Source organism: Cherax quadricarinatus, chromosome 79, assembly GCF_038502225.1.
Source record: "Cherax quadricarinatus isolate ZL_2023a chromosome 79, ASM3850222v1, whole genome shotgun sequence".
NCBI lineage: Eukaryota > Metazoa > Arthropoda > Malacostraca > Decapoda > Parastacidae > Cherax > Cherax quadricarinatus.
Genome location: NC_091370.1, coordinates 2,413,162 through 2,439,765, shown reverse-complemented (window position 1 = coordinate 2,439,765; position 26,604 = coordinate 2,413,162). Strand labels below are relative to the sequence as shown.

At 40.7% G+C, this 26,604-nt stretch overlaps 1 protein-coding gene across 1 annotated transcript in view; it reads left to right on the top strand.

The window, feature by feature from the left end:
* LOC128702725 (UDP-glucose:glycoprotein glucosyltransferase 1) overlaps positions 1–26,604 on the top strand; it is a gene marked incomplete at its 5' end in the record, with an annotated part of 261,894 nt that overhangs the window by 125,781 nt on the left and 109,509 nt on the right. Inside the window, 2 exon segments of the mRNA XM_070101800.1 lie at positions 5,004–5,304; positions 24,107–24,316. Of these exon segments, the coding sequence (XP_069957901.1) occupies positions 5,004–5,304; positions 24,107–24,316 (511 nt within the window).

The following is a 26,604-nucleotide window of genomic DNA, read 5'->3' as shown; positions in this document are numbered from 1 at the left end:
AGAGCCTGCAATTCCCAGAGCTTGCAGTTTTGCTAAGAGGCCCTGGTGCCACACCCGGTCGAAAGCACCAGCAATGTCCAGTACTACCACACAGCTGACTTTGGATTTATCCAGTGACTGGTGCCACTTAGTAGAGAGGTTTAACAACAGATCAGCAGCAGAGTAACCTTTCCTGAAGCCATATTGACGGTCTAAAGTAGTGAGTGGCAGTCAAAATCTCTGTCATTTGTCTTGAGATTATTGTCTCAGGATCTTACAATGATTGACAGGAGTGACGCTGGTCTGTAGTTGCTGATTTCTATGCCTCTTTTGTAGACAGGATATTTTTTGTTTTGCTCTTTCCATAAGTGATATTACTGTGATTGCAAGTGTTGATATTACCTGTTAAATTGTATGCGTTAATTTATTTATTTTTTTTAGCTATCACTGCAGCAGTCCTCCAGGCAGGGTGGCGAAAAAGAAAAACTTTCACCATCATTCACTCCATCACTGTCTTGCCAGAAGGGTGCTTTACACTACAGTTTTAAACTGCAACATTAACACCCCTCCTTTAGAGTGCAGGCACTGTACTTCCCCATCTCAGGACTCAAGTCCGGCCTGCGGTTTCTGAATCCTTCATAAATGTTACTTTGCTCACCTCCAGCAGCACGTCAAGTATTAAAAACCATTTGTCTTAGTTCACTCCTATCAAACACGCTCACTTGTGCCTGCCGGAAGGTCAAGCCCCTCGCACACAAAACCTCCTTTTACCCCTCCCTCCAACCCTTCCTGAGCAGACCCCTACCCACGCCTTCCTTCCTACAGACTGATACACTCTTGAAGTCATTCTGTTTAGCTCCATTCTCTCTACATGTCCCAGACACCTCAACAACCCTTCCTCCAGCCCTCTGGACAACAGTTTCAGTAATCCCGCACCTCCTCTAACTTCCAAACTACGAATTCTCTGCATTATATTCACACCACACATTGCCCTCAGACATGACATCTCACCTCAGCCTTCTCCTCGCTGCAACATTCATCACCACGCTTCACACACCCATATAGGCGTTGGTAAACTATACTCTCACTTACATTCCCCTCTTTTGCCTCCAAGGACAAAGTTCTTTATACTCCACAGACTCTAAGTGCACCACTCACTCTTTTTCCCTCATCAATTCTACCAGTTCACCTCATCTTTCTGAACCACATCCGCTGTACGTCCCTCCCAAATATCTGAATCGTTCACCTCCTCCATACTCTCTCCTCAATCGATATTCAATCTTTCATCACACCTAATCTTTTTATTTATCCTCATAACCTTACTCTTTCCTGTATTCACCTTTAATTTTCTTCTTTTGCACACCTAAATTCATCCACCAATCTCTGCAACTTCTCTTCCAGAATCTACCCAAGAGCACAGTGTCATCAACAAGAGCAGCTGTGACAACTCCCATTTGTGTGATTCTTTATCTTTTAACTCACGCCTCTTGCCAAGACCCTGCGCATTTGCTTCTCTTACTAAACCATCTATAAATATATTAGAAAGCAACCACGGTGACATCACATCCTTGTCTAAGGCCTACTTTTACTGGGAAAGAATTTCCTCTTTCCTACATATGCTAACTGACCTCACTATCTATTAAAAACTCTTCACTGCTTTCCAGTAACCTACCTCCTACACCACTTGCACAACATCTGCCACATTGCCCCTATCCACCCTGTCATACGCCTTTTCCAAATCCATAAATGCCACAAAGACCTCTTTAGCCTTATCTAAATACTGTTCCTTATATGTTTACCACTGTAAACACCTGGTCACACACCCCTACCTTTCCTAAAGCCTCCTTGTTCATCTGCTATCTATTCTCCGTCTTACTCTTAATTCTTTCCCGGTATAACTCTACCATGCACTTGTTGTTATTGAGAAAATTGAGAGCAAACAGGAAACTAGAATAGCTACGAATACAGAAGTATATTAGTGTTTACAGATATTTGCAAGTGAACAATGTTTAAGACTAAAGACTCTGGCATTTATGGATTTGAGAAAAAGGCTGCTATATTCAGGGTGGTGAAGCTACAGATATATAAATTGTGGGCTAGCTTTTAGATATTTTGAGATAGTGAGTAAGTATGTGAAAGAGAAGTATTCCCCGGTAGTAGGCCTTAGTTTCAGAGGATGCTGTGATGTCACCACTGTTGTTGGCTCAATTTATAGATGGTATGAAAGAATCTTGAAGAAGTCTGATGAGTTAAGACAAGGGCTCACATAAAGCAGGGATTTGTCACGGTGCTAACTGATGACACTGGCTCTGTGAAGGAAAGACTCTGGCCACGAAGACAATGGATGAGAACTATTTGAAACCTGTAGAAGAAATTAAAAGTGAGAAAATAGTATGAGGGTAATAAAAAATTGAGAAAATTTAATAAAATAATATAACACTTATGTGAGTTTTCTTTGATTATTATCTTAATAGTTCTTCTTCTTAGTGCTTTTCCTTTCATATCCATGGGGAAATGGAATAAGAATCTTTCCTCTGTAAGCCATGCATGATGTAAAAGTCAGTTAAAATGCCGGGAACAATGGGCTAGTAACTCCTTTTCCCGTATAGCCTACTAAAAAGAAAAAGAAGAAAGCTGTGATTACTTCCCAGTAAAAGTAGGTCTTAGGGATGTGTAATGTCTCCATGATTGTTTAATATATTTATAGATGGGGTGTAAAAGAAGTAAATGGTAGGGTGTTGGGGAGAGGGATGGGATTAAATTATGGGGAATCAAATACAAAATGGGAGTTGACGCAGTTACATTTTGCTAAGGTTAGTGGATGAGTGTGGGAGGGTGTGTAAAGGTAGAAAGTTAAAAGGGAGCATAGATAAGAGTAAGGTGATGAGGGTATCAAATGATTTAGAAAAAGAAACATTTGATATCACATTGGAGAGAGGGAGTATGGAAGAAGTGAATGTTTTCAGTTATTTGGGAGTTGACTTGTCAGTGGATGAGTTTATGAAGGATGAGGTTAAGCATAGAATTGATGAAGGAAAAAAGGTGAGTGGTGTGTTGAGGTATCTGTGGAAACAAAAAATGTTATCCATGGATGCAAAGAAGGGAATGAATGAAATACAGTGGACCCTCGACCATTGATATTAATCCGTTCCTGAGAGCTCATCGTTAGTCGAAATTATCGTTAGTCGAGTTAATTTTCCCCATAAGAAATAATGGAAATCAAATTAACCCGTTCCTGACACCCCAAAGTATTGAAAAAAAAAAAAAAATTTACCACATGAAATATTAATTTTAATGCACACAAACTGAAGAAGACATGTACAATTACATGACACTTACCTGTATTGAAGATCTTGTGATGATTGATGGGATGGGAGGAGGGGAGAGTGTGTATGGTGTTAGTGTTCAGAAGGGGATTCCCCTTCCATTAGGACTTGAGGTGTCAAGTTCTTTTTTGGGGTTACTTCCCTTCTTCTTTTAATGCAACTAGGACCAGCTTGAGAGTCACTGGACCTCTGTCACACAACATATCTGTCCATAGAGCTCTGTACCTCCCGTTCCTTTAAGATTTGTCTAAAATGGGCCACAACATTGTCATTGTAATAGTCACCAGCACGGCTTGCAATAGCTGTGTTAGGATGATTTTCATCCATAAAGGTTTGCAGTTCAACCCACTTTGTACACATTTCCTTAATCTTTGAAGTAGGCACAATGGATTCCACAACTGGCATAGGCGTCTCAGGGTTAGCCCCAAACCCTTCAAAACCTTTCTTAATTTCCATACTAATTCTCACCCATTTTATCACAGGGTTGGCACTAGAAACTTTCTTGGGGCCCGTGGTGACTTATTTTGCAGGTGCATTCACTAAAAACGCTGTGATAATATGAAATGTTCCGATTGTATGTTTGGATGCGACCGCGGTGGCTGGCTTGTAAACTGGCACCCACGGGACAAGTGAGGCACACTTAGCATTGGTCGAGTTTTTTAGCGCTAGTCGAGGCAAAATTTTTGCGTTAAAATGTATCGCTAGTCGGATTTAACGTTATATGCCATCGTTGGTCGAGGGTCCACTGTATAGTGATACCAACACTTTTATATGGGTGTGAAGCTTGGGTTGCAAATGCTGCAGCGAGGAGGTGGCTGGAGGCAGTGGAGATGTCCTGTCTCAGGGCAATGTGTGGTGTAAATATTATGCAGAGAATTCAAATTGTGGAAATTAGGAGGAGTTGTCAAGTTACTAAAAGTATTATTCAGAGGGCTGAAGAGGGGTTGTTGTGGTGGTTTGGTCATTTAGAGAGAATGGATTAAAGTAGAATGACTTGGAGAGCATATAAATCTGTAGGGAAAGGAAGGCGGGGTATGGGTTGTCCTCGAAAAGGTTGGAGGGAGGAGGTAAAGGAGGTTTTGTGGGTGAGGGGCTTGGATTTCCAGCAAGCATATGTGAGTATATTGGATAGGAGTGAATTAAGACAAATGGTTTTTGGGACCTGGTGAGCTGTTGGAGTGTGAGCAGAGTAATATTTTGTGAAGGGATTCAGGGAAACTGGTTAGCCAGGCTTGAGTCCTGGAAATGGGAAGGACAATGCCTGCACTTTAAAAGAAGGGTGTGGGATATTGGCAATTTGGAAGGGCTTCTGAACTGTCAGAACTGATCACCTCTGCAAATACAGTGATTATGTATGAGTGAGGTGAAAGTGTTGAATGATGATGAAAGTATTTTCTTTTTGGGGAGTTTCTTTCTTTTTGGGTCACCCTGCCTTGGTGGGAGACGACCAACATGTTAAAGAAGAAAAAATTAAAATAAACCCAGTGTAGTTAGGTAGGTCACTTTCCCTTTCTTACCAATCTCTTCCTGTCTACCACAATTTTTTTGTTGTTATTAAAATCTTACCCAGACCTTTCCCTCTTTATTCTTGCCATTCCTATCGCTGAACAAAAGCAAAAAAAAAAAAAAAAAAATTGCATGTAGTTATATTAAGTAAATGAAAATGTATTAATGAGTTCTTTTGTACTTTATTTACAGATTCTACAATCACTGGGGATATTAGTGACATGTTAATGAAAGTTACCGGCGTATTACAAACTAAGCCACAGTCTAAAAGTCGGACAAGCGTAACCTTGCGCTCGGAGCAGTATTCAGTTATCAAGATTCCTCCAAAGGATCCGGACATGCCAGCATTTGATATTATGGTTGTGTGTGATCCAGTGTCCACTGCTGCTCAGAAGATAGGACCAATTCTTCTAGTGATTCAAGAAGTGGTTAATGCCAACATTCGTGTAGTACTAAATGCCATTGAAAAGCATTCAGAAATGCCACTGACAAGGTGAGTTAAATATTTGATGTTATTGCAAGATGAAGCTTATCAGCAGCATCCTTCATGGGGATTCATTGCTGCTGATGATGCACACCTCATCCAAGAAATTTGAACTATGCTTTTCCTTGGATCTTGATTACTGAACCTATGATTCCTCAGCAGCGCTGTATAGCCCTTGAGGTTTAGCACTTCTTTTTTATTATAATAATAATATGATTCCTCAAGTAGTAGGTAGTAGGTTGCAGGTTGCTAGTCAGCGACCATCTTGGGGCTTAACACTATTTAATCATATGAGTGTGAAACAGAAGCTTGTGAAATATATTCCACTCTGCTAGAACTGCTGGTCTTCTCTTTCTGTTTCCTGAACCTTTTAAAATGGCAAGTATATCTTAAATGTTTTCTTATATTCATTATTCAGATAGATAATATTACTGTCCTGTGTTTCTTTTCAATTTTGGTTGCCTGGTCTGAGACCAGATGGAGGCAGTGATCCCCAGAACTATAAAGGAATAACATTTAAGAACTAAGTACTTGCGGGTTTAGTCATCACATCAGTGAAGAAAGTCTGGCAGTGGTGGCAGTTATACAGCCCTCAGACCATCCCTGAGAGTTGATCAAGATGATCAGCTCTCAGGGATGGTCTGATGGCTGTATGAACTTTGTAGTTGATGATTTAAGGGTATTTGATAGCTTTGAAGATTGCTTGAACTTAGAACAGTATTGTAGTCAATGAGTTTGCTGGTTACAGCAGGCCCAGGGGCCATTATGGTTTTTAATATGGAGATAGGTTATAAACAATTCCTTACAAGCTGAAACACCTGGAACACGACTGGGTCATTTCTTTGAGACCCTTTTAACTTGTGTCTTTTTAGTTACTGACCTTACTACCATGCTTGATATGGTAAATGAACCACTTAAAAATATCCTTATTTGAATGATAATCAACATACTCTTTCAGTTTAAAGAAGACACACTACAGTGCATAATTTTTTAACTCTTAACCGAATTTGGCCAGAGCCATGACATCCCTGTGTTAGTGAATTTTTAAAAAGAATAGATTATTTTTCTAACAACATCTAAGAGCATTTAACCCTTTGGGGGTTGGCAGGTCCTCTCAGAGACTTGTTCTCAGGGTCGGCCAAATTTAAAAAAAAAAAAATTATGTTTTTCTTATGAAAAGATAGAGAATCTTTTCCTGATCATAATGACACCAAAAGTATGAAATTTGATGGAAAACTTACGGAATTATGCTCTCGTGAAGTTAACGGTCTCAACGATGTTTACGCATCGGGTATTTTGCCCACTTTGAGCCCTATTTTCGGCCAATTCCAGTGTACTAGTCGACAAAAATCATAACTGTTTCGCTAGAACTCCATTTTTTCTATCGAATGAGTACAAGAAACCATCCATTTACCGATTTCAACTATCCAATAAAGTGGTCAGAATTTAGCAATTTTGCCAATTTCACAGAAATTTCAAAAGATGCCAATTTCCGAATAGGGTCCAGAATAAACAAGAAAGACATTCCTGGTACTAAAATAACAAGTTCTCTGTTCATTAGTCACATCCCCAGGCCCCCTCTTATATTTCTTTGGCTTTCCACTTTGAATTTTTAATCTCACAAAAAATAGAAGATTTACTGCTATACAGACTACTGCATTAGTGTAGAAATGGGATAAATAATATCAGCGCACTTGTGAAAGAAAATTAGACTCACCAGTTGATGTGTATTGGACGCTTGGCATGATTTGTTTACTTTTGAACTTTGGTAAAAATCGAACATTTCTGCTACTTTGAGCTCAATTTCAAGGTACTTTTCATTGTAAAACCAGTCAAAATCATCTCCATTTCTGTAATATGTCTTCCATTCTATAAAATGAGACCAAGAAAACTAGTATACAACAATAAATACCATACGAAAATACAGTGTAAAGCCGCTGTTTTAATCCAAAAACAAGGTCAAAGTTTTTTTTCTCATTACGCACTGTATGCCGCAGCACTTTTTTTTATACTGCGCACACTGACCACATACACCCATTCTTTCAATTGTAGGCCTACCAGCTTTCTTTTACTATATTTGAGGGCGCTAGAATTTAGGCATACTAGTACGTGAAAAACCCTGGGTCGTAAGCCGTACTAGTATGTCCGAAACCCCCAAAAGGTTAAAATTGAATATTACAGTGGACCCCTGCATACCGGACGCATCGCATACCGTACAATCCGCATACCGGACGCTTTGATCGCAAAAATTTTGCCTCGCATACCGCCCAAAAACCCGCTCACCGCCCTTCGTCCGAGACGCGTCCAATGTGCGGCCTGAGCCACGCTCACCTGTTCCGCCGGTGGCATTGTTTACCAGCCAGCCTCCGCGGTAACATCCAAGCATACAATCGGAACATTTCGTATTATTACAGTGTTTTTGGTGATTTTTTCTGGAAAATAAGTGGCCATGGGCCCCAAGAAGGCTTCTAGTGCCAACCCTACAGCAATAAGGGTGAGAATTACTATGGAGATGAAGAAAAAGATCATTGATAAGTATGAAAGTGGAGTGCGTGTCTCCGAGCTGGCCAGGTTGTATAATAAACCCCAATCAACCATCGCTACTATTGGTGGTACAGCTGCTGCTGTACCACCGTCAGCTGCTGCTGCACTGTCAGCTGCTGCTGCACTGTCAGCTGCTGCTGCACTGTCAGCTGCTGCTGCACTGTCAGCTGCTGCTACTGTACCACCGTCAGCTGCTGCTGCTGCTGTAGTACCTTCTGCTGCTGCTGTAGCATCGTCTGCTGCTGCTGTAGCATCGTCTGCTGCTGCCGTAGCATCGTCTGCTGCTGCTGTAGCATCGTCTGCTGCTGCTGTAGCATCGTCTGCTGCTGCTGTAGCATCGTCTGCTGCTGCTGTAGCATCGTCTGCTGCTGCTGTAGCATCGTCTGCTGCTGCTGTAGCATCGTCTGTTGCTGCTGTAGCATCGTCTGTTGCTGCTGTACCACCGTCAGCTGCTGCTGCTGCTGTAGCACCGTTGTTGGTGTGGCTTATTGAGAATACCAAGAAACAATTAACCCCAGAGGATTTGCCACCCAGGATAACCCAAAAAAGTCAGTGTCATCGAAGACTGTCTAACTTATTTCCATTGGGGTCCTTAATCTTGTCTCCCAGGATGCAACCCACACCAGTCGACTAACACCCAGGTGAACAGGGAAAATGCCTGGAACTAGTGCTCATATTGGTGAATTTAGAGCCAGCAAAGGTTGGTTTGAGAGATTTAAGAATCGTAGTGGCATACACAGTGTGATAAGGCATGTTCTGGAAGAAAATGCCAAACAGGACCTACAGTACTCAGGAGGAAAAGGCACTCCCAGGACACAGTGTCTCATCAGTCATTGCTGCATCTTCAATAAAGGTAAGTGTCATTTATTCTTCATTTAGTAGAGTAGTACATGCACAATATATATTGTGCATGTACTACTCTACTATTGTGCATGTATCCTTCTCTTTGTGTGTAGGAAAATGTATATTTCATATGGTAAAAATTTTTTTTTCATACTTTTGGGTGTCTTGCACGGATTAATTTGATTTCCATTATTTCTTATGGGGAAAATTCATTCGCATACCGAACATTTCGCATAACAACCAGCCCTCTTGCACGGATTAAGGTCGCTATGCGGGGGTCCACTGTACTATGGAAAGACGCTTGAAGAATTTTCAAGTTTTCTTTAATACCTCGGCTGTCTTCCAGCAAGGTAGGGTGACCTAAAAAAAGGACACACTCACAGTTATTCATTCAGTCACTGTCTTGCCAAAAGCTCAGGCTCAGGAAACTTTCCAAGCTGCAAAGTCCCCATCCCTCCTTCATAGTGCAGGCACTCTACTTCATACCTCCAGGACTCATATCTGGCTAACCAGTTTTCTTGAATCTCTTTTTAAATATTTATTTATTTACACTTTAACAGCATGTCAAATCATAAAAATTAATTGACTTCATTCCTATCTAACATGCTCATATAGGCCTGCTGGATATCCAAGTTTCTAGCACTCAAAATCTCCCTTAACCCTTCTCTCCAACCCTTCCTGGGGTGGCCCCTACCCCTCCTACCCTCTACCCCAAATTTATGCACTCTCCTAGTCAGTGTTTTTATCTCCATCCTCTCTAAATGTTTATGCCTCCTCAACAACTCCTACTCTGCCCTCTGAATAATGCTTTTAGTAACTCCATACATTCTTCAAATCTCCAAGCTCCGAATTCTGTACATGATATTTACACGACACATTGCCCTCAAATGTGACATTTCCTCTGCTTCCAGCTTCCTCCTCACTGCAATGTTGAAAGCCCATGCTCCATACCCATACAACAGTGTTTGTCACCATTGTACTCTGGTACATTACCTTTTTTTTGCCTCCATGGATATACAGTGGACCCCCGCATAACGATCACCTCCGAATGCGACCAATTATGTAAGTGCGTTTGTACGTGTATGTTTGGGGGTCTGAAATGGACTAATCTACTTCACAATATTCCTTATGGGAACAAATTCGGTCAGTACTGGCACCTGAACATACTTCTGGAGTGAAAAAATATCGTTAACCGCGGGTCCACTGTAGTTCTTTGTCTCCACAGATGCCTGATGCTCACCACCTTTTTTACCCTTAGTCTGTTCTGTGCTTCATCTCATCTGCTGACAAGTCCACTCCCAAATATCTAAACACATTTACTTCTTATATATTCCCTTCTTCCAATCTGTTATCCGATCTTTCATTGCCTAGTTGTTTTATTAGTTTTATTACCTTGCTCTTTCCTGTGTTTACATTGAATTTTCTTCTTTAACTTTTTTTTAACACATCAGCTGTTTCCCACTGAGGCAGGGTGACCCAAATAGAAAGAAAACCCCCAAAAGAAAGAAAAAACTTTCATCATCATTCAACACTTTTACCATCACTCACATAATCACTGTCTTTGCAGAGACACTCAGATATGACAGTTTAGATGTCCTTCCAAACTGCCAGTATCCCAAACCCTTCTTTTAAAGTGCAGGCATTATCTAGAGCCTACCTGAAGGGTATTCCAGGGATCAACACCCCTGCAGCCCGGTCCATGACCAGGCCTTCGGGTGGATCAGGTCCTGATCAACCAGGCTGTTACTGCTGGCTGCACATAGTCCAACGTACGAACCACAGCCTGGCTGATCCAGCACCGACTTTAAGTACTGTCCAGCTCCCTCTTGAAGGCAGCCAGGGGTTTATTGGTAATTCCTCGTATGCCTGGTGGGAGGCTGTTGAACAATCTTGGGGCCCCGGACACTTGTGATGTTTTCTCTTAGTGTACCAATGGCGCCCCTACTTTTCATTGGGGGTATTTTGCATCGCCTGTCAAGTCTTTTACTTTCGTAGGGAGTGATTTCTGTGTGGAAATTTGGGCCCATTCCTTCTAGGATATCTCTCTCTCGCCTGCATTTCAACGAGTACAAGTCAAGTGCTTCTAAGCGTTCCCAGTAGTTAAGGTGTTTGATAGAGCTTTTATGTGCAGTAAAGGTTCTCTATACACTCTCTAGATCTGCAATTTCACCTGCTTTGAATGGAGATGTTAATGTACAGCAGTATTCCAGCCTAGAGAGAACAGGTGATTTGAAAAGGATCATCAGTGGCTTGGCATCTCTTGTTTTGAACATTCTCATTATCCATCTTATCATTTTCTTTGCAGTTGTGATCGTGGTGCTGTTGTGATCCTTGAAAGTGAGATCCTCAGACATTATCACTCCCAGGTCCCTCACATTATTTTTCCGCTGTATTATATGATCAGAGTTCTTAGGATACTCAATTCTAGTTATTATCTCCTCCAGTTTTCCATAACGGAGTAGTCGGAATTTGTCTTCACTGAACATCATGTTTTCTGTTGCTCATTGAAAAACTTGGTTTATTTCTTCTTGGAGGTTAATTGTGTCCTCAATAGATGACAGTCTCATGCAGATCCTAGTATCATCTGCAAAGGATGATACGGTGCTGTGGATTACATCTCTGTCTATGTCTGATATGAGGATGAGGAACAGGATGGAGGCGAGTACTGTGTCTTGTGGATCAGAGCTTTTCACTATGGCAGCTTCTGATTTAACTCTGTTGACCACTACTCTTTGTGTTTGATTGGTTAGAAAGTTGAAGATCCATCTCCCCTCTTTGCCAGTTATTCCTTTAGCACATATTTTGTGTGCTTTTATGCCATAATAACCCTTGTCAAATGCTTTTGCAAAGTCTGTGTATATTACATCTACATTATGTTTTTCTTCCACTGCATTCAAGACTATATCATAGTGATCCAGTAGTTGCAAGAGGCAGGAACGACTCACTCTGAACCCATGTTACCCTGGATTGTGCAGTTTTTGGGAATCCAAGTGGTTTGCACTCGTGCTTCTTAGCACTCTTTCAAAGATTTTTTTGATGTGGGATGTTAGAGCTATTGGTCTATAGTTCTTAGCTAATGCTTTGCTGCCACCTTTATGGAGTGGGGCTATATCCATTGTTTTAAATGACTGGAATTTCACCCATGTCTAACCTTCTTCTCCATAGTATACTTAGGGCACACAAAAGGAGTTTCTTTCAGTTCTTAACCCTTTCAGGGTTTCGGACGTACTAGTACGGTTTACGCACCAGTGTCCATGACGTACTAGTACGCATAAATTCTAGCGCCTTCAAGTCTAGTGAGAGAAAGCTGGTAGGCCTACATATGAAAGAATGGGTCTATGTGGTCAGTGTGCGCAGTATAAAAAAAATCCTGCAGCACACAGTGCATAATGAGAAAAAAAAACTTTGACCGTGTTTTTGGATTAAAACAGAGATTTTGCACTATATTTTTGTATGGTATTTATTGTTGTATTCTAGTTTTCCTGGTCTCATTGTATAGAATGGAAGACATAATACAGAAATTGAGATGATTTTGACTGGTTTTACAATGAAAAGTACATTGAAATTGAGCTCAAAGTAGCAGAAATGTTCGATTTTTACCAAAGTTCAAAAGTAAACAAATCGTGCTAAGCGTCCAATACAAGTCAGCTGGTGAGTCTAATATTTTTTCACAAGTGCGCCTATATTATTTATACCATTTCTACACTAATGCAGTAGTCTGCATAACAGTAAATCTTAATTTTTTGTGAGAATAAAAATTCAAAGTGGAAAGCAAAAAAAATGTAAGAGGGGCCTGAGGACATGACTAATGAACAGAGAAAATGTTATTTTAGTGCCAGGAATGTCTTTCTTGTTTATTTTGGACCCTATTTGGAAATTGGCATCTTTTGAAATTTGTGTGAAATTGGCAAAATTGCTAAATTCTGACCACTGTATTGGATAGTTGAAATTGGTAAATTGGTGGTTTCTTGTGCTCATTCGATAGACAAAATGGAGTTCTAGTGAAATAGTTATGATTTTTTTCGACTAGTAGATTGGAATTGGCCAAAAATAGGGCTCAAAGTGGGCAAAATCGCCTATGCGTAAACATCTTCGAGATCGCTAACTTCATGAGAGCATAATTCCGTAAGTTTTCCATCAAATTTCATACTTTTGGTGTCATTATGATCGGGAAAAGATTCTCTATCTTTTCATAAGAAAAAAAATAATTATTTTTTTTTTTGAAATTTGGAGGACCCTGAGAACAAGTCTCTGAGAGGGCTTGTGGACCCTGAAAGGGTTAATGAACACAGATTTCCACGAGTCTGGACCTGGGGCTGAGTGCATGGGCATGTTGTCAGTGACTTTCTCAAAGTCTATCTGAGTTAGGCTAATGTCGGAAATCTGGCATACATTGATGGTGTTTTGAGGCTTGTCCATGAAAAAATCATTTGGATTGTTGATGTTTAGACTAATTTGTAGCTCACTAAACATAGAATTGTATTGGGATTTCGGTATCGCACTCATTTCTTTGTTGTCACCTGTGTAAGTTTCATCTTGTCTGAGCAAGGGCCCGATACTAGATGTGTATTTGCCTTGTTTTTGGCATGTGAAAAGAAATAATTTGAATTTCTTTCAATATCACTCATCACTTTTAGCTGCTGTCTCTCCCGGGTCTTGCAAGAGTCCTTTAACTTAAGTTCAATACTTTCCGCTTCCCTGGCTAGTGCTTCCTTCTGTGTATTGGATAATCTAGCGCTCTTAAGGAGCTCAGTGATTCTTCATCGTCTTCTGTAGAGGGAGCATCTTTCACCAGTTTACTTCTTTTCTTCTTCTTTCTTAGGGTAATATGCCTTGAACATACTTCAGCTGCCAGGAAGTTTATGGTTTGGGATTTCAGTATCGTTGTTTTATCACTCACACGGCAGCTAGGCCTACGATAAGTTTCCCCTTACACTTCATTTAAATTTATTTCATTCTGATTTCTCGGTGGTGGTAGTTTTTTTTTTTTCTAGCTAGTCCACTCTCTTCACTACTGTTACCCTTAACCCTTTCAGGGTCCGTGCTGTAGATCTATGGCTTTACGTTCAGGGTCCAAACCGTAGATCTGTGCCAAAATTCTAGCAGCGTCAAATTTAGCGCAAAAAGGCTGGTATGCCTACATGTGAGAGAACAGGTCTGCGTGGTGTGTGTGCACCGTAAACAAAAATTCTAGGCGCCCGCATAGCATTATGGGAACTCCGGCTCAGTTACCTTTGTTCACCATGCCTCGTTGCAAGGCAGCTCTCACTCCAGGGAAAATTGGGACTCTCCTCTTCCTATCTGATAGTTCTGACTCTGATGGAAGTAGAAATGAAGACGAATTCTTTGGCTTTGATCAGTTAGTGACCGAAAGGAATGACCAGGATATCGATAATAGTGCAGAAAACCCTGATGATCCTCAACCTTCTACCTCTGGTGTGGGCAGGCCTCAGTCACATTCAGTTGTACCTCATTGCAAGAGAAAACTATTATTTTTGCGTGGCCAGGCCTCTGACTTCAGTACTGATGATTTATTTATTTATTTATTTATTTATTTATTTATTTATTTAGAAATTTTAGCATACACACAGAGGTACAAAAAAAAATACAGGTAAGAGCAGCATGCCAAAGCCACTTATATGCATAGCATTACGGGCTGGCTTAAAATTAACTTAAGATTAACTAAGCAATGATGAAATCAGTGATAAGACATTATTGTAAACAGATAACTATAAAGCACAAATGAGTATTACAAAGACAGGTCATATGGTTGCATGCATTGCTGTACATTCAGTCGAATGGAGTATTCTGTTAGGTAGTGTATTTAAAAAAATAACAAAGTTAGATTGGGTCCTAGGTTTAACATTTATGTGATATAATTTTAAGGTTCAGTTATTCAGTATTTATTTGGTTTTGAGTGAGTAAGTGAACTTTGAGAAGAGACTTGAATTTATAAACAGGTAGTGTTTCTTTTATATTTACAGGGAATGAGTTCCAGATTTTAGGGCCTTTTATGTGCATTGAGTTTTTGCATAGCATGAGATGGACACGAGGAACATCAAAGAGTGATCTGTGCCTTGTGTTATGGTCATGTGTTCTGTTGAGGTTGGCAAGGAGATGTTTGAGGGGAGGGTTAATATCAGAGTTAAGTGTTCTATGTATGTAATAGGTGTAATAATAAGTATGGATGTTTTGTATGGTGAGTAGGTTGAGTGTTTTGAATATTGGTGGAGTGTGCTGCCTGTAGTGAGAATTTGTTATCATTCTAACTGCAGCCTTTTGTTGGGTAATTAGTGGTCTGAGATGGTTAATTGTTGTTGAGCCCCATGCACAAATTCCATAGGTGAGATAGGGGTAAATAAGAGAGTGATAAAGGGCCAGGAGGGCTGACTGTGGAACATAGTACCGTATCTTCGATAGTATGCCTACAGTCTTGGAAATTTTCTTAGAAATTTGTTGTATATGTGTATGAAATTTGAGTCTATTATCGAGGTGGATTCCTAAGAATTTTCCCTCTGTTAGCTTTGTGATAGGTGATCCGTTTATCGTTATGTTAAGAGGTACATCTGTGGATTATGTGGATTATGATTTTATTGCTCTTGACGATCATTCGAGTAGTGATAGTGAGGAAACATTTTCACCAGTGAAGCGTCGGTATATACGCCGCAGCATGCGCTCGGGTAGTGTTACCTATGCAGTGCTCAGGGGACAGAGTACATCCTGGAGTACATCCTGGAGTACATACCGGAGTACATCCCGGAGTACATCCTGGAGTACATCCCGGAGTACATCCTGGAGTACATCCTGGAGTACATCCTGGAGTACATCCCGGAGTATATCTTGTGGCCCTACACCAGGAATAGGCAGTGAAAGTGAGGATGATGTGGCTACACTTGGCATGGATAGACCACAGGCATCAGTAGGTGGTGGTAGTGGTGTTGGTAGTGCCATGGCCATGCATGACTCACCAGCCCAGGCTGGGACCCACACTGCTGACTCCTCAGTTCAAGGACAAAGCGGAGCGTCAGCCACCAGCCCACCACAACTACCAGCACAACCAGCTTATGATGTCCAGTATCCACCAGCAAACCGTATCTGGGATTGGCAGCAAAATTCCAACTTTGTTCCCAAGCCCCACCAGTTTGATGACTCTCAAAGTGGAATTCTATCTACTTGTCCCCTTGGAAACACTGCAAATGAACTGGAATTCTTTGAACTATTCTTTGACCAGCCCTTGATGGAAACTATTGTCAGGGAAAGTAACAAGTATTTTGAGTACACCATGGCAAATACGATCATATCACCACAGTCAAGATTACACCAGTGGAAAGAGGCAACTGTTGCAGAAATGTATATGCTTTTTGCAACAATAATGCTTATGCCTCATGTGTATACGCATAATATAAAGTCATATTGGTCCACAGATTGGCTAATTTGTACCCCAGTCTTCAGTGAAATCATTCCAGTGAACAGGTTTATCTTACTGTTACATATTTTGCACTTCTCTGACAAAACCAGGCCTGACAGAAGTGACAGGTTATACAAGATTAGAAATGTTTTTATGTATCGGAAACAAAAGTTCAACATGTACTTTTATCCATTCAGGAATCTTGTAATTGACAAGCCTTTGATTTTGTTCAAAGGTAGACTGTCGTTCAAACCGTGCCCTGGTATTGGATATTGTTGTATACACAGGAAGTAAAACATTGAAAGATACCAGGATGTTATTGGGTATCTCAGGTGACGTAGTGAGTAGCATGATGGCACCTTATCTTGGTAAGGGGCATACATTACATACTAATAACTGGTACACAAGCCCTTTACTCAGTGATTTCTTGCAAGGGAACATGACATGTGTGTAGCACAGTGCGTTCTAATCGTAAACATATGCCCAGGTTCAACGCAAGCACTCGCGATGAAGAGATACAGGTGTTTACTGCCAATGACATCATAGCATTTTGGTGGCATGACAAACGAGATGTCACCAATATCTGATCACTCTGTTGGGTAGTTGAAATCAGTAAATGGGCAGTTTCTTGTACTCAATTGATAGAACAAAAGGACTTCTAGCAAAATAGCTATGAGTTTGGTTGACTGGAAGAATGGAATTGACCGAAAATAGGGCTCAAATTGGGCAAAATTGCTGATGCATAAATATCGCGTAGATCACTTTGTGAGAGTGTAATTCTTCAAGTTTTCCATCAAATTTTGTACTTCTGGTGTCATTACCATTGGGAAAAATGCTCTATCATTTCATAAGATTTTTTTTTTTTAAATTCTTCAACACTGAGAGCAAGTTTGTGAGCAGAGGATCTCAACAGTGAAAGGGTTAAGAAAGGCTAAGGAATGAAGGGATTTGACAGTTAAAAACAAAATGGGTGAGTTAGTAGATGGGGAGTTGGAGGTATTGGGAAGATGGCAGGAATATTTTGAGGAACTGTTAAATGTTGATGAAGAAAGGTAGGCAGTAATTTCATGCACTGGCCAGGGAGGTATAGCATCTTTTAGGAGTGAAGAAGAGCTGGATTTGAGTATGGGGGAGTTGCGTGAATTAGGTAGAGTGAACAGGGGTAAAGCAGCTGGAACTGATGGGATCATGACAGAAATGTTAAAAGCAGGGGGAAGGGATGTCGTTTTGGAGTGGTTTGTACTTTTGTTCAAAAAAATGTATGAAAGTAGGGAAGGTACCTAGGGATTGGCAGAGAGCATGTATAATTCCTTTATATAAAGGGATGGGGGACAAGAGAGATTGTAAAAATTATAGGGGAATAAGATTACTAGGTATTCCATGTATGTAAAGTGTGTGTAGAAAAGTAATATATTGTATATTTATATACGTGTAAATTATAATTTATGATAGTTTCTAATCACTCTAAAGTAATCTAGAAAACAGTTTTGAAGGGAGGTTTAGAGTTCTGTTTACCAGTACTTCAGCACTATCCACAACTTGCCAGTAACCCAAGCTTACCCATGTGAGTACCATTAGCATGGGCACTTAGCATTCTTTGGAGGAAGAGCTTAGATCTAGGTGAAATACCGGAGGCCTTAAAGAGTGCAGACATAGCTCCTTTGCATAAGGGAGATAGTAGAGCATTAGCTAAAAATTACAGACCAGTAGCCCTAACTTCTCACATGATAAAAATGTTCGAAAGAGTGATGAGACGGCAGATTACAAATTTCATGAACCAGCACAACCAGCATAACCCGAACCAGCATGGTTTTAGAGCAGGACGATCATGCCTGTCACAGCTGCTGAACCGTTATGACAGAATTACGGAGGGATTGGAAGACAACCAAAACATTTATATGATTTACACAGATTTTGCAAAGGCGTTTGACAAATGTCATCATAAAGTGATGGCACACAAAATGAGGGCCAGGGGCATTATGGGGAAGGTAGGCAGATGGATTTTCAGGTTCCAAACACACAGAACACAAAATGTGGTAGTGAACAAGGCAAGATCCAGCATCAGCGAGGTCAAAAGCTCAGTCCCTCAAGGCACTGTCCTGGCACCTCTGCTGTTTCTCATCCTCATAGCAGACATAGATAAAAACACCTGGCAAACTTTTGTATCATCATTTGCAGATGACACTAAAATAAACATGAAAGTTACTATGGTAGAGGACACTGAAAAATTACAAAAAGACATAAGCAGGGTTTTCCAGTGGGCAGTGGAGAACAATATGACATTCACTGGTGATAAGTTCCAGCTGCTTAGGTATGGAAAGAATGAAGAACTCAAAAGGAACACTATATACAAAACTCAAGAGGGTCACCAAATATTACGAAAGGAACACGTAAAAAACCTGGGAATAATTATGTCAGCTAACCTTTCTTTTAAAGATCATAGCAAGACAAAGATCACGACAGCCAGGAAGATGACAGGGTGGGTATTGAGAACTTTCAAAACGAGGGAAATAATGCCGATGGTGATATTCTTCAAATTACTAGTGCTCCCTCACTTGGAATATTGCTCAGTTCTGATGACCCTGTTCAAAGCAGGAGAAATATCGGAGCTGAACAAATACACACATCGTTTACGGCTCACATTGAGCCAGTAAAGCACCTAAACTACAGGGAACACCTTCAAATCTTGAACATGTACTCACTGGAGCGGAGGAGAGATACATGATAATATATACCTGGAAAGTACTTGAGGGCCTGGTCTCAAATCTACACACTGCCATAACGACATACTGGAGTGAGAGGTATGGGAGGAAGTGTAAAATAAACCCAGTGAGGAGCAGGGGTGTGTTGGAGACAATAAGGGAACACTGTATCAACCTCCGGGGTCCCAGACTATTTAGCATCTTACCAGAAGATATCAGATACATGGCTGGAACAAGTGTCGAAGCCTTTAAGAGGTAACTGGAGAAGTATCTTCAACAGGTGCCAGATCAACCAGGCTGTGATGGGTATGTGGGGCAGTGGGCCTCCAACAGCAACAGCCTGGTTGTTCAGGCAAGCACCAGACGTGCCTGGCCCATGGCTGGGCTCATAGAGTAGAGACACTCTCGAAACTCTTCAAAGGTATATCAAAGGTATGTTCCTGATCTGGAGCATTTAAGATGCAGAGTGATTTGTTGAGACTTTTATGAAGGGGGAAGGGATGCACTTTACATTCCTGAAAATATGGTTTTCACTTCTAAATATTTCATGTCCAATATTGCTTGCCTCTATTTCTTCCCCTCACTGTCATTCTCTTTTCAATGTTCACTTTAGCTCCTCTACAAATTCTCTTTTTTAATCTCCTGAAAGCACTATTATTATCAGTGGTGGCACTATAATTGTAAACCATTCTATTGTTTTTAGCAGCTGTTAGTTTATATCCTCAGTTTATAGATATAGATTCTTGTTCTACTAGCTTCTGGATTAGGAAGACTTCCTTATGCCCATGAAATTATTTTAAGGCTATATATATTTTTATTTTTTTTTTTTTATTATCACACTGGCCGATTCCCACCAAGGCAGGGTGGCCCGAAAAAGAAAAACTTTCACCATCATTCACTCCATCACTGTCTTGCCAGAAGGGTGCTTTACACTACAGTTTTAAACTGCAACATTAACACCCCTCCTTCAGAGTGCAGGCACTGTACTTCCCATCTCCAGGACTCAAGTCCGGCCTGCCGGTTTCCCTGAATCCCTTCATAAATGTTACTTTGCTCACACTCCAACAGCACGTCAAGTATTAAAAACCATTTGTCTCCATTCACTCCTATCAAACACGCTCACGCATGCCTGCTGGAAGTCCAAGCCCCTCGCACACAAAACCTCCTTTACCCCCTCCCTCCAACCCTTCCTAGGCCGACCCCTACCCCGCCTTCCTTCCACTACAGACTGATACACTCTTGAAGTCATTCTGTTTCGCTCCATTCTCTCTACATGTCCGAACCACCTCAACAACCCTTCCTCAGCCCTCTGGACAACAGTTTTGGTAATCCCGCACCTCCTCCTAACTTCCAAACTACGAATTCTCTGCATTATATTCACACCACACATTGCCCTCAGACATGACATCTCCACTGCCTCCAGCCTTCTCCTCGCTGCAACATTCATCACCCACGCTTCACACCCATATAAGAGCGTTGGTAAAACTATACTCTCATACATTCCCCTCTTTGCCTCCAAGGACAAAGTTCTTTGTCTCCACAGACTCCTAAGTGCACCACTCACTCTTTTTCCCTCATCAATTCTATGATTCACCTCATCTTTCATAGACCCATCCGCTGACACGTCCACTCCCAAATATCTGAATACGTTCACCTCCTCCATACTCTCTCCCTCCAATCTGATATTCAATCTTTCATCACCTAATCTTTTTGTTATCCTCATAACCTTACTCTTTCCTGTATTCACCTTTAATTTTCTTCTTTTGCACACCCTACCAAATTCATCCACCAATCTCTGCAGCTTCTCTTCAGAATCTCCCAAAAGCACAGTGTCATCAGCAAAGAGCAGCTGTGACAACTCCCACTTTGTGTGTGATTCTTTATCTTTTAACTCCACGCCTCTTGCCAAGACCCTCGCATTTACTTCTCTTACAACCCCATCTATAAATATATTAAACAACCACGGTGACATCACACATCCTTGTCTAAGGCCTACTTTTACTGGGAAAAAATTTCCCTCTTTCCTACATACTCTAACTTGAGCCTCACTATCCTCGTAAAAACTCTTCACTGCTTTCAGTAACCTACCTCCTACACCATACACTTGCAACATCTGCCACATTGCCCCCCCTATCCACCCTGTCATACGCCTTTTCCAAATCCATAAATGCCACAAAGACCTCTTTAGCCTTATCTAAATACTGTTCACTTATATGTTTCACTGTAAACACCTGGTCCACACACCCCCTACCTTTCCTAAAGCCTCCTTGTTCATCTGCTATCCTATTCTCCGTCTTACTCTTAATTCTTTCAATTATAACTCTACCATACACTTTACCAGGTACACTCAACAGACTTATCCCCCTATAATTTTTGCACTCTCTTTTATCCCCTTTGCCTTTATACAAAGGAACTATGCATGCTCTCTGCCAATCACTAGGTACCTTACCCTCTTCCATACATTTATTAAATAATTGCACCAACCACTCCAAAACTATATCCCCACCTGCTTTTAACATTTCTATCTTTATCCCATCAATCCCGGCTGCCTTACCCCCTTTCATTTTACCTACTGCCTCACGAACTTCCCCCACACTCACAACTAGCTCTTCCTCACTCCTACAAGATGTTATTCCTCCTTGCCCTATACACGAAATCACAGCTTCCCTATCTTCATCAACATTTAACAATTCCTCAAAATATTCCCTCCATCTTCCCAATACCTCTAACTCTCCATTTAATAACTCTCCTCTCCTATTTTTAACTGACAAATCCATTTGTTCTCTAGGCTTTCTTAACTTGTTAATCTCACTCCAAAACTTTTTCTTATTTTCAACAAAATTTGTTGATAACATCTCACCCACTCTCTCATTTGCTCTCTGTTTACATTGCTTCACCACTCTCTTAACCTCTCTCTTTTTCTCCATATACTCTTCCCTCCTTGCATCACTTCTACTTTGTAAAAACTTCTCATATGCTAACTTTTTCTCCCTTACTACTCTCTTTACATCATCATTCCACCAATCGCTCCTCTTCCCTCCTGCACCCACTTTTCTGTAACCACAAACTTCTGCTGGACACTCTAACACTACATTTTTAAACCTACCCCATACCTCTTCGACCCCATTGCCTATGCTCTCATTAGCCCATCTATCCTCCAATAGCTGTTTATATCTTACCCTAACTGCCTCCTCTTTTAGTTTATAAACCTTCACCTCTCTCTTCCCTGATGCTTCTATTCTCCTTGTATCCCATCTACCTTTTACTCTCAGTGTAGCTACAACTAGAAAGTGATCTGATATATCTGTGGCCCCTCTATAAACATGTACATCCTGAAGTCTACTCAACAGTCTTTTATCTACCAATACATAATCCAACAAACTACTGTCATTTCGCCCTACATCATATCGTGTATACTTATTTATCCTCTTTTTCTTAAAATATGTATTACCTATAACTAAACCCCTTTCTATACAAAGTTCAATCAAAGGGCTCCCATTATCATTTACACCTGGCACCCCAAACTTACCTACCACACCCTCTCTAAAAGTTTCTCCTACTTTAGCATTCAGGTCCCCTACCACAATTACTCTCTCACTTGGTTCAAAGGCTCCTATACATTCACTTAACATCTCCCAAAATCTCTCTCTATCCTCTGCATTCCTCTCTTCTCCAGGTGCATACACGCTTATTATGACCCACTTCTCGCATCCAACCTTTACTTTAATCCACATAATTCTTTAATTTTACACATTCATATTCTCTTTTCTCCTTCCATAACTGATCATTTAACATTACTGCTACCCCTTCCTTTGCTCTAACTCTCTCAGATACTCCAGATTTAATCCCATTTATTTCCCCCCACTGAAACTCTCCTACCCCCTTCAGCTTTGTTTCGCTTAGAGCCAGGACATCCAACTTCTTTTCATTCATAACATCAGCAATCATCTGTTTCTTGTCATCCGCACTACATCCACGCACATTTAAGCATCCCAGTTTTATATATATGTCATCTACAAATCAGGTTCACTCTCTTGTCTGTCTGCACCCCAGTCTGACAGTCCCACCTTCAGTGATCATTCTCTTTGATTTCTTAACTGATTTTTTACATAATCTGTGTCCCCTCACCCTCCTCCTCATATGCTGATGTTCTTCACTCAATACATGCATCTCTCACCCTCAGTTATTGTGCTCTTGCCAAATATTGCTGAATAAGCCACACTAGTTTAACCTTTTGAGGGGTCTGTGTCGTAGTTCTGTGTGATGAGCTCAGCTCACTCAGATATGCTGTCAGAGGTAAATTTGGGCCTATGCGGTAAGTGTGCTCCATATTAAAAAAAATCCTGCGGTATGCAGTGCATAATGAGGAAAAAACTGCTATCATGTATTTGGTTTAAAACAAATTTGCGACACATGTTCATGTGGTTTTTATGGTTGTATTCTCAGTTTCTTGGTCTCATTTGATAGAATGAAAGATATATTACAGAAATTGATAAGATTTTGATGGGTTTTAGGACTAACAATAACTTGAAGTTGAGCTCAAAGTTGTGAAAATGTTTGTTTTTGCTGATGTTCAAGAGTAAACAAATCACGTCACGCGTCCAGTACACGTCAGCAGGTGGGTCTAATATGCATTCATGGATGCACTGATATTATTTATACATTATTACAATATTGCATAAAAGTAACTCTTCTATTTTTATGTGTGAATTAAAATTATTTGTGTGAATAAAAAATCAAAATGTGTAAAGCCTGAAAACATAACTAATGAACAGAAAAAAATGTCATTTTAGTGCCAGGAATGTCTGCATTGTTTATTCTGGACCCTATTTTGAAATTGGCATATGTTGAAATTTGTGTGAAATTGACCTAATTTGAAATAGTTGGTTGGGCAATTTCTTGTGCTCACTCAATAAAATGGAACATGTACTAGCAAAATAACTAAGAATTTGGTCTAATGGAACAATGTAATTGGCCAAAAATAGGACTCAGAGTGAGCAAAATAGCTGATGTGTAAATATCGCTGACACAGCAAAATTCACGAGTGTAATTTCGTCAGTTTTTGATCAAATTTTGTACTTTTTGTTTTATTACTTTCATAAAAGGATTCTCTGCCATTTCATAAGAAAAGTTAATAAATTTTTTTTTTTGTAAAGTTCTTGGACCCTGTGGGGAATTTTCAGATTGGGGGTCTCGACCTTCAAGGGTTTAACATTTTTCATGAGTATAACAGTAGCAATACAGATTATGTTAATATACTTTTTATGGTATTAATAGACAATAATTAAATAATAAAGATTGTGATCTTTTACAGTTTCTACCGTTACGTGCTTGAACCGGAACCGCAGTTTTCAGATGCTGGTGAATTAACAGCTGGACCTCATGCTAGGTTCACCGGCCTCCCAGAATCAGCCATTCTTACTCTGAATTATCATGCTCCAGAAAACTGGTTGGTGGAGGTGATCCACTCGATCTATGATCTGGATAATATCAAGCTGGAGTCCGTAGAGGCTGGAGTTCACAGGTATGGAGTCATTTGAATATTTGTAGAGACATAGTGAAGTTTCAGTTTATTTTGTTAAATATTGTAGTAATTTTATGCTTTTGAGACAAGCATGTTTTTTTTTTTTTATTATCACACCGGCCGATTCCCACCAAGGCAGGGTGGCCCGAAAAAGAAAAACTTTCACCATCATTCACTCCATCACTGTCTTGCCAGAAGGGTGCTTTACACTACAGTTTTTAAACTGCAACATTAACACCCCTCCTTCAGAGTGCAGGCACTGTACTTCCCATCTCCAGGACTCAAGTCCGGCCTGCCGGTTTCCCTGAATCCCTTCATAAATGTTACTTTGCTCACACTCCAACAGCACGTCAAGTATTAAAAACCATTTGTCTCCATTCACTCCTATCAAACACGCTCACGCATGCCTGCTGGAAGTCCAAGCCCCTCGCACACAAAACCTCCTTTACCCCCTCCCTCCAACCCTTCCTAGGCCGACCCCTACCCCGCCTTCCTTCCACTACAGACTGATACACTCTTGAAGTCATTCTGTTTCGCTCCATTCTCTCTACATGTCCGAACCACCTCAACAACCCTTCCTCAGCCCTCTGGACAACAGTTTTGGTAATCCCGCACCTCCTCCTAACTTCCAAACTACGAATTCTCTGCATTATATTCACACCACACATTGCCCTCAGACATGACATCTCCACTGCCTCCAGCCTTCTCCTCGCTGCAACATTCATCACCCACGCTTCACACCCATATAAGAGCGTTGGTAAAACTATACTCTCATACATTCCCCTCTTTGCCTCCAAGGACAAAGTTCTTTGTCTCCACAGACTCCTAAGTGCACCACTCACTCTTTTTCCCTCATCAATTCTATGATTCACCTCATCTTTCATAGACCCATCCGCTGACACGTCCACTCCCAAATATCTGAATACGTTCACCTCCTCCATACTCTCTCCCTCCAATCTGATATTCAATCTTTCATCACCTAATCTTTTTGTTATCCTCATAACCTTACTCTTTCCTGTATTCACCTTTAATTTTCTTCTTTTGCACACCCTACCAAATTCATCCACCAATCTCTGCAACTTCTCTTCAGAATCTCCCAAGAGCACAGTGTCATCAGCAAAGAGCAGCTGTGACAACTCCCACTTTGTGTGTGATTCTTTATCTTTTAACTCCACGCCTCTTGCCAAGACCCTCGCATTTACTTCTCTTACAACCCCATCTATAAATATATTAAACAACCACGGTGACATCACACATCCTTGTCTAAGGCCTACTTTTACTGGGAAAAAATTTCCCTCTTTCCTACATACTCTAACTTGAGCCTCACTATCCTCGTAAAAACTCTTCACTGCTTTCAGTAACCTACCTCCTACACCATACACTTGCAACATCTGCCACATTGCCCCCCTATCCACCCTGTCATACGCCTTTTCCAAATCCATAAATGCCACAAAGACCTCTTTAGCCTTATCTAAATACTGTTCACTTATATGTTTCACTGTAAACACCTGGTCCACACACCCCCTACCTTTCCTAAAGCCTCCTTGTTCATCTGCTATCCTATTCTCCGTCTTACTCTTAATTCTTTCAATTATAACTCTACCATACACTTTACCAGGTACACTCAACAGACTTATCCCCCTATAATTTTTGCACTCTCTTTTTTCCCCTTTGCCTTTATACAAAGGAACTATGCATGCTCTCTGCCAATCCCTAGGTACCTTACCCTCTTCCATACATTTATTAAACAATTGCACCAACCACTCCAAAACTATATCCCCACCTGCTTTTAACATTTCTATCTTTATCCCATCAATCCCGGCTGCCTTACCCCCTTTCATTTTACCTACTGCCTCACGAACTTCCCCCACACTCACAACTGGCTCTTCCTCACTCCTACAAGATGTTATTCCTCCTTGCCCTATACACGAAATCACAGCTTCCCTATCTTCATCAACATTTAACAATTCCTCAAAATATTCCTTCCATCTTCCCAATACCTCTAACTCTCCATTTAATAACTCTCCTCTCCTATTTTTAACTGACAAATCCATTTGTTCTCTAGGCTTTCTTAACTTGTTAATCTCACTCCAAAACTTTTTCTTATTTTCAACAAAATTTGTTGATAACATCTCACCCACTCTCTCATTTGCTCTCTTTTTACATTGCTTCACCACTCTCTTAACCTCTCTCTTTTTCTCCATATACTCTTCCCTCCTTGCATCACTTCTACTTTGTAAAAACTTCTCATATGCTAACTTTTTCTCCCTTACTACTCTCTTTACATC